General features: G+C 32.8%; 1 protein-coding gene across 1 annotated transcript; it reads left to right on the top strand.

Annotated features, from left to right (window-relative positions):
• The first annotated feature begins 12,664 nt into the window (after nt 1–12,664).
• LOC112536773 (disease resistance protein RPM1-like) lies at nt 12,665–14,301 on the top strand. Its single transcript, XM_048379772.1, has one exon. The coding sequence runs from the start codon at nt 12,665–12,667 to the stop codon at nt 13,589–13,591; it is 927 nt and encodes a 308-aa protein (XP_048235729.1). The 3' UTR covers nt 13,592–14,301.

The raw sequence follows: 14,301 nt of genomic DNA, 5'->3' as shown, positions 1-14,301 counted from the left end.
CATTCATCTTTTCTTACATCTAGTCAAATTGAACTACTTCCTATAATTTTTAGGCATAATATAGCCAAAAGCATATGAAAAAATGCACCACCATATTTCATTATTATAGATTGAGACTTTTCAACTTTATAAATTAATATAATAGCAACTATTAACATTTCTTTCTTTCATATTCATGGAAAAGAAAACCTATTTCTTTAAATTTAAATTTAAATTTCATCACTAATATAATAGCAATAATTAACATTTCTTTCTTGCATATTCATGGAAAAAATTTCTATTTCCTTAGATTTAAATTTAGACCGAAATCGTAGAAATATTTAGTTTCTTTGTATGCCTATAGGAAGTTCCACAATAGTAGACCGAACAATTTTCAAATTTAGAGGAGAGCCCAAAATAAATTTTTTAATACTATGTTTGGTTGAAATTCATAAAATTTATGAAATATATTTGTAAATTTAGAGTTTATATGCTTTCAATAAAGTGAAAGTTAATTTAGAATTCTACATAATCAAATATATGTGAAGTTAGTTGTAGCTAAACTGAATTCTAACAAATAGAGAGAATTTTTAAATAATTTCTATATTAATTTGCCAATATATTTTATAACACTAAAATATCTCTTTTAATTTTATCATTTTTATTTTATTTTTTTATATATTTTTTTTAAATAAAATAAATTCTTAATATATTTAAACCAAACATAATATAAGTTAAGAAAGTCTAGCGATTGAGCAAAAGCCAAAGGCTCGCTTCAATATAATACCATTTAGAAGGAGACGAAGGGTGAGACAAGTGGAGTCACCTCTAAAGCATTATGAAAAAGAAGAATTTCGTCTTAATTTTTCTTAATTTTTTCTTCCTTCCTCTTCTTACAACACAATCTTGTTCCAGCTTTACTACTAGACGGAGCAGGTGAAGAAAGAACAAATTGGCAATTTATTAAGATCAATATGTGATTATTATAAGAACAATTATTGAAGTTGTAATATTACTATTTGAATTATTAAAATATGCAGTCATTGAAGTCTAACACATTTGCACTTATCGAATACAAATTCATATTTATTTGAACATAAAATTATTAAAACATTTTTTGCAGTTAGTTTTCCCTTCTCTGAACACATTTAACCTCCTTCACATGCATAGTAATCCATCTAGATATGAATAAATGCTTAATATACTTTCTTCATTTTGCTTTTCTATTGATCTATTCTTTTATTATAGGATTAATTGCAATTTTTGCGTTTAATAAATTTTTTTAATTTTGGTAATTTCAGACACCAACTTTATAATTTTTACAAATTGAAAAATTTGGTAGTCATATTGACGTGGCTTGGAATTGGTTGGGGCGGTGCTTTGACCAATTGAACTACAATCCCCGAGAAATGTAATACAAGAAAATGTACAACATATATATTCGTATGAGCCACTCTATGGAGATGTCATGTCAAGAATCACATTTTTAATTAATTGCAAAGAAAATTAAAAATTTTAATTTTTTTATTATTTTATCACGACTTCTAATTTAGATAAATTGGTACACAAACTTAAATATTTAATTATTTAAAATTTAATTAAATTAGAATAAATAAATAATATATTAAAGTTGCGATAAGAAAGCCATGTATTTAATTAGAGTAAAATATGAACTTTTATCCTTAGAGCTAGAGGTCTTAATTTTGAGGATTTATTTTCTATAAAGTAATTGGATGATGTCTGAGATCTATAGTGACTCATGTAAAAAAATATTTCATACCCTACTAACATTAATTAGCATATACTAAAAAAAATTAGAATAAAAGTATAAAATGTAATTAATCATACCTTATAGGGAGAAAAAATAAATTCTAGATTATATCAAGCAATTAAGTATTAGTCATGCAAAATATTCACATAAATATTAATGAAATATAAAATCATAAATTATAAATCATAAAGAATTATTTGTTACCTACTTATACTTTATAATTTCATAATTAGTTACTATTAATATTAAAATCACATTTATGATATTCTAAATAATTTTAGTAATTTAAAAATTAAAATTAAGTTCTTATCACCGTTTTACTCCTTTTATTTAGTAATTTACCCTAAAACTGAAAAGAAGACTGTCTTCTTCTTCTTACATGAGTTGATGAAAACCAACACCGAACCCATCAGAAAACACTTACATCACAATACAACACAAACCCATTAGATTAACAATGGTTCTCATATCTTCTCTTTTATCTCTCAGTTCCTCCTGTTCGAGTTTTGTTGCTTGATACTTGGGTTTCTTTTGTCCAAATACTTGTCTTTCTTGCTTACTTTAGGGAGAGTTCTTTTCTGTCAGCCTAATCAGTTTTTATTAGGTCGGTTTGTAGTTTGAGTGGAGCATACTAGCTATTGAGTTACGAATTAAAAGAGTTCAATCAATGCAATTGAAGAATATCAGCATAAATAGGTTGATTCTAATTCTACTAACGTCATTGTAGGTCATTTTTTAAGAATCTAACCATGTATTACTGTATAAATTCATTAAACCCTAAACCTGTGCTATTGGTTAACCGATATCTACGATATAGTTAACCAAAATTTTGAGTTTTTAACTATATTAGATTTTAAAATTTTTCTTAATATAAATTCTTAACATTTTAACATGCTTTCCCTTTTCTTTAATTAGTCATAAAATTAATAAAATAATAATAATAATAATAATTAACACACTACTTTTTAAAATTAAACTATTTTTAATTAAAAAATAATTTATTAACTAATATATCAATTATATTTATAAAAATTTATACTAAATATATAATGAATACAAACATTAGTAATTATAATAAATATAATAATTACACATCCATGCTACATATCTAAAAATTATATATGTATGTATATATATATTTGGATGGTAATTGAACCATCAGTTTTTTACATATAAAACCAACACCAAAAATTTCTAAAGAAAACCAAAACGATAATTATTTTTTACCTTTAATAAAATTATGCTTTTATTTTCAAATTAATAAAAAGATTTACAATTTCATATCAGTAAATATTGAGCTAAAATATTTTTAAAAATATAAAAAATTTGTAATACAAATTAAAATTTAAAAATTAAAATAAGAAACAAGCTTAAATTGAGAGACTGTAAATGAAAATAATCCACCAAATATGGTGAAATCTTAAAACACCTTCATATATATAATATGTTAATCTCATATTTATAGAGAAATAAATGACATTCATGTTGCACAATTGAAATTATCAGTATATAAGATGTTGACCTATGATTTCATATGTGATTTTGATGATGCAAAATATTATTATTACTAACAATCTTATTTAGTGTTGTTATTATTAGTAGATATTTTGATTTCCATTGATGCCATGAAGCAAAAATATATCAAGGCAAAAGGGATCGAAATCCTTTATTTTTTGAGAACAAGGCAGATTCACGGACATGAACAAATTTTCTCAGCCGTGAAAGATGGATTCACAGCCATAAAGAAAGCTTTCCAACACTGAACAAAGATTCACGCCTGTAAAGAACTTTTTTCTCATAAATCCAGTAGCTTTTACAGCCAAAGTTCCTAGCAATGAAAGAAGACATTCTCAACCGTGAATAAAAGTTTTCATCCGTCAAAGCCAAGGTTCCCAGTCATGAAGAATTCTTCACAGCCATAAGAGGTTACATTTTTTTTTTTTTTTTGCAAATCTATCTTTCGCGTTGATGCTTCACGGCCGTGAAGGATTATTCCCACCTATGAAGCTGCATTTATAAAAGTTATTAACACGGTTATATTTGCATTTTTAATGAGGGTAGAATGTATCTATTTCACCTAGAAGTATTTAAATTTCATTTCTAATTGTTCTAAGTCAACCAAAAGCATTTGCTTGAGCTCTTCTATTTGTTATATCTCTCATCAACCTCTATTTTTTTATAAAATTCATCTTATATTGAAGATTCAAGAGAGGGCTTTAATCTTTGAGTAGTTGAGTGATTGATTCTTGTATTCAAAGCTCAAAAAGGTTAGATTGAGCACTTGGGTAAGGGATTAATTGCTCTTATAACTAAGATTAAAAATCTTAAATTAGGCTAGAGCGTAAGCTTAAGAAAAATATTTGGGTTAGAGTGTGAGCCTTAAGAAAACACTAGGTTAGAGTGTTAACTATAGAAAATAATTGAATTTGAGTGTTAGCCATTAAAACACTTGTAAAAAACTTGAGTGTGAGCTTGGAAACACTTAGGTTTAATCTTACACTCGTAAAAGGAATATCAATAGCATTTATAGCAGAAAAGCATAAACAAATAGTAACACAAAATTAAACAACTAAAACTCTAAAAATAGCATAGCCATATAAAGCTTTTTCTTTATTTATTTTTTCATTTTCTACCTCCCTCTTCTAACACAGTCTTGCTCCAGCTTTCAATTCTGTAAACTACTACTGGACAGAGACGGTGAAAAAATTAATTGACAAATAAATTTTATAAATTTTAACCAAGTTAGATATAAGAGAGTTAACTAATGTTTTCTTTTGTGGTCCGATTTGTGGTTGGCTATCAACTAAGGACTTGCTGTTTTGATCAGAGTCTTCGTTCCAATAAATTCTTGTCTATTTTCCTTCATTTTCTTCCTTCTTCTTCTTACAAAACAATCTTGCTCCAGCTTTCAATTTGTATACTGCTGCTGGTGAAGAAAGAACAAGATGGCAATTTATTAAGCTCAATTTGTGATTATTATAAGAACAAAGAACAATTATTGAACTTATAATATTACTATTTGGATTACTATAAGATGCAGTTGTTGAAGTCAGCAACATATTACCAATTATCAAATACTAATGTGCAAGTACTCAACAAAGTTTGCATTCAGTTCTCACTTCTTTGAACAGATTCAACCTCCTTTGCATACATAATAACCCATCTCAGATATATATGTATATCGAAGTTTATCGCTTCCATCATTTGCTTTCAGCTCTTTGCCAAGAAAAACTATAGAAACTGTGTCTTCTCTGAACACATTTAACCTCCTTTACATTTAATAATCCATGTCAGACACTAAAAATTTCTAGATCTCTGCATTTTCTTTGAAATCTGATGACTTGGTCAATAAAGGTAAGCTATCAACAAGGTCTTCAAGTTTGACCCGATCTCCAGTGTACTTGAAACAATGATTCGAAAGCATCAAACGTGGTTGTCCGGCCACTCACTTCGATGGCTAAGTCACTAATGGTTTTGAGTTGTAAAATATATAGTAATTGTAGAATAATGAATGTATCTAATATATTGTGTCATAGTCCTTTATATAGAGACTGAAAGTCTCCTAGTCCTATAAGAAGTAGGACTTTATGAATGTAAAGTCTTCTAATCCTAATAGGATTAGTATTCTTGGTCATACAATAGAATCATAGGTCGGGTTGGATTTCTAACTAGAGTTCAACTAAGCCTTGGTCTTCAAGACTTCTTGTTATGCTTGAATTTAGACTTAGTCAACCCTGTGTTTCCTCGTTATGACAACTCGACATGCAATGCTCGACCTACTCTTGTCTGGTCAGCCTATTCTTTCATGGTCGACCTACTCTTCCTAGTCGGCCTACTCTTTCATGTTCGGCCTACTCTTGTCTAGTTAGCCTATTCTTTCATGGTCAGCCTATTCTCTCATGGTCGGCCTATATTTTGGTTAGTTATCATTAGCCCCACCCTTTAGTGAGAAGAGTATTTATACTCGGTAATTGATAACTTCTTGAATGATCTTGATATTCAAGAGATTGGTTAGCGAGCTCAAAAGGATGTTGTTTATTGAGATGCTCTCCTTTAAGCTCATGTATTGTTGCTCTCCAATGATCTTGTTATGTGCTTTGATGTTCTCTCATGAGTTTTTAAGATTGGCACTTTGTTATGTGTTTTGGTGCTCTTTCATGAGCTTTTGGAGATCGACGCTTTTTTATGTGCTTTGGTGCTTCTCATAAGCTTTAGAGATCGGTACTTTTTTATGTGCATTGGTGCTCTCTTATGAGCTTTTGGAGACCGGTGCTTTTTTTTGTGCTTTAGTGCTCTCTCATGAGCTTTTGGAGATCGACACTTATTTATGGGTTTAGATGCTTTGTCATGAGCTTTGAAGATCGACTCTTTTTTTATGTACTTTAGTGCTCTCTCATGAACTTTGGAGATCAATACTTTTTTATGTGCTTTGGTGCTCGCTCATTAGCTTTTAGAGATCAACACTTTTTTATGTGCTTGGATGCTTTGTCATGAGCTTTGAAGATCGATATTTTTTTATGTGCTTTGGTGATCTCTCATTAGCTTTTGGATATCGATTCTTTTTTATGTGCTTGGATGCTCTGTCATGAGCTTTGAAGATCGGCACTTTTTTATGTGCTTTGGTGCTCTCTCATGAGCTTTAGAGATCGACACTTTTTTTATGTGCTTTGGTGCTCTCTTATGAGTTTTAAAGTTCGACCCTTTTTTATGTGCTTTTGTACTTTCTCATGAGCTTTGAAGATTGGTACTTTTTTGTGTGCTCTTGGTGCTCTCTCATAAGCTTCAAAGATCAGCAATTTTTTATGTGCTCTGCTGCTCTCTCATGAGCTTTGAAGATCGATTATTTTACTGTTAGTATAATCTTTAGATCCTCTTTTTCCTTATTTGGATTGATGCCTCGTGTGTCCATTTGCTCGTTTTTCTTATTTTGGTTCTCTTTATTGTATCGCATTATGATTTCTGTTGGAGCTAATTGCCAAAGATAAATAAGTGAGGTAAATGTAATACTAACTTCTTAATGTCGAATGAACTTGTGGGTGAAGAACATGAGTGTCCTTACTTGTCGTCATTAGCTTGTGATTTTTGTAGAAACGGCTTTCAATTCTTTTCCCCACAGACGGCGCCATTTGATAACTTGGTCAAGAAAGGTAAGCTATCAACAAGGTCTACAAGTTTGACCCAAGCTCCGGTGTACCTGAAATAATAGTTAGAAAGCACCAGACGGGGTTGTCTAGCCACTCACTCTGATGGCTAAGTCAGTAATAGTTTTTAGTTGTAAAGTACATATTAATTGTAGAATAATGAATGTACCTGACATGTTGTTTCACAGTCCTTCATATAGAGACTGAAGGTCTCCTAGTCCTACAAGAAGTAGGACTTTATGAATGTAAAGTCTTCCAATCTTAATAGGATTAGTCTTTTTGGTCATACAATAGAATCCTAGGTCAGGTTGGATTTCTAATTAGAGTTTGACTAAGACTTGGTCTTCAAGACTTCTTGTTGTACTTGAATTTAGACTTAGTCAACCCCGTGTTTCTTAGTTATGATAACTCAATATGCAATGCTCAGCCTTCTATTGTCTGGTCGACATATTCTTTCATGGTCGGCCTACTCTTCTTAGTCGGCCTACTCTTTCATGTCCGGCCTACTCTTGTCTGATCAGTCAATTCTCTCATGGTCGGCCTATTTTATCATGGTCGGCCTATTCTCTCATGATCGGCCTATATTTTGGCCAGTTATCAGGATCAAACTAGTAGATTCTCAATCTTACTTTCTTTAGTTTACTTTTCTATTAATCTATTCTTTTATTATTATTATTATTATTATTATGTGTTATTGTTGACAGCTGAGTTTTTCCTTGGAAACTTAAAATATTTTTTTGTCTTTTTGCTTGTTAGATTCCTACGACAATATGTCTCTGAAATGATGGCTTTAGTTAGTTTTAGTTAAAAAGCAAATGTGATCCTTATTTTAAGGCATCACCATGTTTTTGTACTGAGTTTAGGTAGATTAACCTTGCTATAGTACTTAATTTTCTTTTAATGTACACTTCGTTGTATTTAAACTTGATATCCAGATGAATTGATGTGTGAGAAAATGAAGTTTTTATCAAATAATTTTTTACTTTTGTTCTCAACCCCATATCTGCTCTCCATCTAATAGTGGTATCAGAGCTAAGTTCTTAAAGGGACTGTGAGAGTGAGTGAGAGAGTGAAATTCATTCTAAACACTTGAGCGATTGTGAGTGTATGGCTTTAAAGGTGAACCTGCCTCCATCTTCTATTTTTAAAGGAGAGAATTATGATTATTGGATTGTTAGAATGGAGTCTTATCTCCTTGCTTATGACATTTGCGAGTCCATTGAAGTTAGTTTTGAGAAGGTTTCTTTACCTGAAAATCAAAATTTGGCACAAATCAAGTAAGAATCAAAAAGTTCCATGAAGAACTTCAAAGCCTTGTCCTTCTTCATTCAGCTGTCTCTGAAGATATTTTTCCAAGACTTGTGAGCTTCAAAACAGCAAAGCAAGCTTGGGATTATCTTAAGGAGGAGTATGCTAGAAGTAGTAAAGTAAGGGGAGTGAGGCTGTTGACTCTCAAAAGAGAGTTTGAGCTATTGAGAATGCTTGATGGTGAGACTATTATAGATTATTCCACTAGAGTCATAAATCTAATAAATCATATCATATTGCTAGGGGGAGATTTTAGAGATCAAAGAGTTGTTAAGAAGATGATGCTCAGTCTTCCTGAGAGGTTTGAAACTAAACTTTCAATGATCGAAGAAACATGTGATATAGAAAAGCATACTGTTACAGAGCTTACAAGCAAGCTTCAAGCTCAAGAGCAAAGATCCACTATCAGAAGTGAAGGCCTGATAGAAAATGCTTTTCAAGCAAAGCAAAAGGGCAAGCAAACAACATCAACTTCAAAGAACACAAATCAAGCAACCTGAGAATGGGAAAAAAAGCTGAAAAAAAGGGAAAGTTTCCTCCTCGTAATATGTGTAATAAAACAAATCATCCTGAGAGCAAGTGTTAGAAGAATGCTCAATGTAATATTTGTAAAAGAATTGGTCATATTGACAGGTTTTGTAGACAAAAGAAAAACAAAGCTCCTCAGCAACAACCTGCACAAAAACAACAGGCCAACTTCATTGAGGATCAATCTCAGCAAGAAAGTCACCTATTTATGATATCTCAATTTCTCAAATCATCAGGAATTAATGTTTAGTTTATAGATAGTAGGTGCACCAGCCACATGACCAAAGATCAAGGCCTTTTTTGAAACTTCGACAAAAATTTCAGAACTAAAGTGAAGCTTGGAAATGGGATGATTGTGGAAGCTGAAGGCAAAGGATCAATACAAATTCTAATGAAGCAAGGTATTAAGCTAACCAATGGGATGATTGTGGAAGCTGAAGGCAAAGGATCAATACAAATTCTAATGAAGCAAGGTATTAAGCTAACCACTGATGTGTTGTTCATAACTAGCTTAGATCAAAATCTGTTGAATGTAGCTCAAACTCAAAATAGAGGCTATTTAGTCTTGTATAAAGGAGATTATTGCATTATCTATGATCCTTCTGATGTGGAAATAGCTAGGGTGAAAAAGATTCAAAATAGCTGTATGCTTAATCTGAATTGTGTTAATCAGTATGCATATAGTGCTAGAAGTGATGACACATGGCTTTGGCACAAAAGACTCGGTTACTATAATATCAATTCTTCAAAGTTCATGGAAGGAAATAATATTGTGAAGGAGATGCCAACTATTTTTGATGTTAATGGAGTGTGTCAAGCTTGTCAGCTTGGAAAAATGCATAGATAAATTTTTCTTAATGGTGAAGTGAAAAGAGCTGTTGGAAAACTTGATCTCATCCACAACGATGTCTGTGGACCTATGAGTGTTTGCTCATTAAGTTAAAATAGATTTTTCATATTGTTCATAGATGACTTCACAAGAATGACCTGGGTTTACTTCCTTTCAAGTAAAGTTCAGGTTTTTTCTGTTTTTAAGAAATTCAAAGTGTTAGTGGAAAGGCGATTTAGGTGTGAAATCAAGACCTTAAGGTCAGATAATGAGACTGAATATAATTCAGCTGACTTCGACAAGTTTTGTGAAGCTTATGGCATCCAATATCAGCTTACTTTCACTTATACTCCTGAGCAAAATGGAATGTGAGAGGAAAAACAGAATCGTTATGGAGATGGCTAGGTGTATGTTATCTGAAAAGAAACTTCCTAAGAATTTTTAGGCTGAAGCAAATTACACTGCTGTGTACCTTCTCAACAGGCTGCCAATAAGGTCTGTGAAGGGATTGACACTGATTGAGGCATGGAGTGGTTCAAAACCTTCAACAAAGCACTTAAAGGTGTTTGTTCAGTTTGTTATAGTCATGTACCTTCAGTCAAGAGAAGCAAGCTTGGTGATAAAGCTGAGATTGGCATTTTTTTTGGGGTATGCTGCTTAAGCAAAAGGTTATAGAATTTATAATCTGCAAACCAAGAAGGTATGAGTGAGCAGGGATGTTCAAATTGATGAATATGCTTTTTTGAATTGGGAAAAAGGCCAAGTAGAGTTGAGTTCAAGTATGGTTGTTCCTCAAAGTATTGATTCATGTTCAAAAAGCGATAATGCAGACCAAAAAATTCAAAGTGAGTAAGAATTTGAAGCCGATCCAACTGTTGATACACCAACTCTCAAAACCAAGTCACTAATTGAGGTTTATGAGAAATGAAACTTAGCTATCTCTGAGCCAACAGATTTTGAAGAAGCTTCAAAGTCTAAGGAGCGGAATCATGCTATGAAGGAAGAGATTTACATGATAACTAAAAATGATACATGGGAGTTAACACCTAAACCTATTAACAAGAATATTATTGGTTTGAAATGGGTGTATAAGACTAGAATCAATCCTGATGGGTCAATCTTAAGTACAAGGCCAGATTAGTCGTGAAAGGATTTACACAACTTCTAAGGGTAGATTATGGTGACACGTTTGCACCAGTAGCCCGACATAATATAATTAGGCTCCTAGTGGCTCTTGCAGCAAAAAATGGTTGGAAATTGTATCACCTTGATGTGAAATCAGCTTTTCTAAATGGCCTACTTCAAGAAGAAATTTATGTAGATCAGCCTCAAGGGTTTCAAGTTCCAAGAAAGGAAGATATGGTTACAAGCTCAAGAAAGCCTTGTATGGCTTAAAACAGGCCCCAAAGGTTTGGTACACAAGAATTGATTCTCATTTGGTCAGTCATGGCTTCAGGAGGAGTGAAACATAAGCCACTCTCTATGTGAAAAGCTTTGATGAAGATGAGTTTCTTGTTATTTCTGTTTATGTTGATGATTTGCTTGTAACTGGTGGTAATTATCAAGTGGTGCAGCAATTCAAAGAATTTTTCGATATGTCTGATCTTGGTGAGTTGAGTTATTTCTTGGAAATGGAAGTCTATCAATGCAGTGAATAGATTTTTCTTTCTCAAGGAAAGTATGTTATTGATGTGTTAAAGAAATTTAAAATCGAAAGTCGTAAATCAGTTGCAGCTCCATTAGTTTGTAATGAGAAGCTATCAAAAGATAATGGGGCAGAACGGGTTGAAGCTAAGAATTACAGAAGTTTGATTGGTAATTTATTGTATTTAATAGCCACCAGGCCTGATATTATGTTTCCTGCAAGTTTACTTTCAAGGTTCATGCAAGCTCCTAGTCAAAAACACCTTGGTGCTGCAAAAAGGGTCCTAAGATACATTAAAGGGACTGCTAATCTTGGAATTTGGTATTTGAGAGAAGAATCTGATGAACTTATGGGGTGTTCTGATAGTGACTGGCTGGTAGTGCTGATGACTCTAAGAGCATTTATGGTTTTATTTTTTCATTTGGTTCTGGTGCTTTCACTTGAAATTCGAAGAAACAAAAGGTGGTAGCTCAGTCTACTGCAGAGGCTGGATACATTGCAGTCGCAGGTGCAGCAAATCAAGCTATATGGTTGAGAAAAGTCTTGGCAGATCTTGAAATGGTCCAATCCAAGCCAACACAGATTTTTGTTAACAACAAGTCAGCTATTACCATTGCCAACAACCCTGTGCAACATGGTAGAACTAAACACATCAAAGTCAAGTTTCATTTTCTTACAGAAGCTGAGAAGAATGAAGAAATTCACTTAGTTCATTGTAGGTCAGATGATCAAGTGGCAAACATCCTAACTAAAGCTTTATCAAGAGGCAAATTTGAAGAACTTAGACCAAAGTTGGGAGTGTCCAAGAAAAACTCAAGGAGGAGTGTTGATAGCTGAGTTTTTCTTTGGAAACTTAAAGTTATTTTTTTATCTTTTTGCTTGTTAGTTTCCTCCGACAATATGTCTATGAAATGATAGCTTTAGTTAGTTTTTAGTTAAAAAGCAAAAATGATCCTTATTTTAAGGCATCACTATGATGTTGTACTGAGTTTAAGTAGATTAACCTTGTTGTGCTTAGTTTTCTTTTTATGTACACTTTCTTGTATTTAAACTTGATATCCAGATGAATCAATGTGTGAGAAAATGAAATTTTTATCAAATGAAATTTTTTACTTCTGTTCTCAACTTCAACTCTGCTCTACCATCTAACAGTTATATATTATATATTTTCTGTTTTGGTCATCACAGAGGTAATTGATAAGTTCTTGTTCAAAAAAGATAAATAAGTTTTCAATTTATATCTAATCATCCATTCAACTAATGTTCCCAAATTAGAATTACCGGCTCAATTCTCAGTTACTGTACCCTATTATGTCCTCTCATCAAAAATTGCTTAACGATTGTAATTTTATAATAGATCTATAACCACTTGTGATTAAGTGCTTTCTGTAAGAAAAAGAAGTTTAATTGCTTATATTTAAGTAGTCATTGAGATTAATTTGATCTTATACATATGTACAGACATGGCTGCACCAGCTGTGGGTTGGGCAATTAATAAGTTGGATACATTATTAACCGGAGAGGTGAAACTACTCAGAAATGTCCATACAGAGCTTCAAGGCATCAGAGATGAACTTGAGTCAATTGAATCATTCCTAAAAGATGCAGATTTGTGGTTTTATCAAGAAAATGTGGACAGCCGTTTCAAGACTTGGGTGAAACAAGTCGCACGGGTTGCTTTCCAAATAGAAGATGTCATTGATGAGTACATGCTTCATGTTGCACGCCACCGAGATCAACATGGCTTTCTGCATAAAATCACTCGACTTGTCACGAAATTAAAGATACGTCATCGCATAGACTCAAAGATCCAAGATCTCAAGAAATCAGTTCGTGTAATAAGGGAAAGAAGTGACAGATACAACTTCAATTCTTCATCAGAGCAAGGAAGCAGTGATAGGCATAACACACGGCATGACCCTCGGGTTCTTTCCCTTTTCATTGAGGAAGCTGAACTTGTTGGTATTGAATCTCCTAAATCTGAATTGACAAGCAGATTAGTAGAGGGAGCTTCTGAAATTGCTGCCATCTCTTTGGTGGGCATGGGAGGATTAGGAAAAACCACTCTTGCCAAGAAAGTATACGACTCAAAAATAGTCACTGCACATTTTGATTGCAAGGCTTGGATCACAGTGTCCCAATCGTACAAGGAGGAGGAGCTACTAAGGACCATGATACGAAAACTCCAACGCGAAAATATGCTACCTGCATTCGGAATTAACATGATAAACGAGTTGTCGCTAATTCCGGAATTGAGAGAATATTTAAAAGAAAAAAGGTACATGGTGATCTTTGATGATGTTTGGGGTATTGATTTCTGGGAATATATAATGACAGCGTTACCTGATAATGGTAAAGGCAACAGAGTTATGATCACAACTCGTAATTAAGGTGCCGCCCCTTCTCCTTTCAGACTTCAACCTCTGCCTGAAGGAGAAGCCTATGAGCTCTTCTGCAAAGAAGGTGTTCCGATCAAATGGTGGAAATTGTCCATCGCAGCTGGAACAGTTGTCTCATGCCATTGAGAAAAAATGTGAAGGTTTGCCCCTTGACATCATGACAATAGGTGGTGTATTGGCAACTAAAGATAAGGTTGTTTCATAATGGAAAAAAATCTATTATGGCCTTAGTTCCTTTCTGGAAAGTGATCAACGACTCTCAAACATCATAAAATTTTATCACTAAGCTTTGATGATCTGCCTTACTATTTGAAATCTTGTTATTTGTATTTGAGCCTATTTCGAGACGGCTACTCCATTCGTTGCTCGAGATTGATTCGATTATGGATAGCTGAGGGCTTCATAAAAAAAACATATGGCAGAATAGCGGAAGAGGTAGCTGAAGAATACTTTAATGAACTTGTTAATAGAAGCTTGGTTCAAGTAGAAAAGTTTAGTGTTCATGGTAAGGCTAGAAAATGCAGGGTCCATGATTTGTTGCGAGAGATAATTCTTTCACACTCAAGAGAGTTAAACTTTCATCAAGTTTCAATTGAGAATTATTTAGGTTTGGAAGGAAGATGCTGGCACCTTTCAATTGATGCCACAGTGAATAACATTTCGGAGAGCAACAACGTTTCTCAAACTCATTCTATTATTTT

The sequence above is a fragment of the Ricinus communis genome, chromosome 9, assembly GCF_019578655.1.
Source record: "Ricinus communis isolate WT05 ecotype wild-type chromosome 9, ASM1957865v1, whole genome shotgun sequence".
Taxonomy (NCBI): domain Eukaryota; kingdom Viridiplantae; phylum Streptophyta; class Magnoliopsida; order Malpighiales; family Euphorbiaceae; genus Ricinus; species Ricinus communis.
The sequence above is the reverse complement of the archived record's forward strand: the minus strand, read 5'-3'. Positions and strand labels throughout refer to the sequence as shown.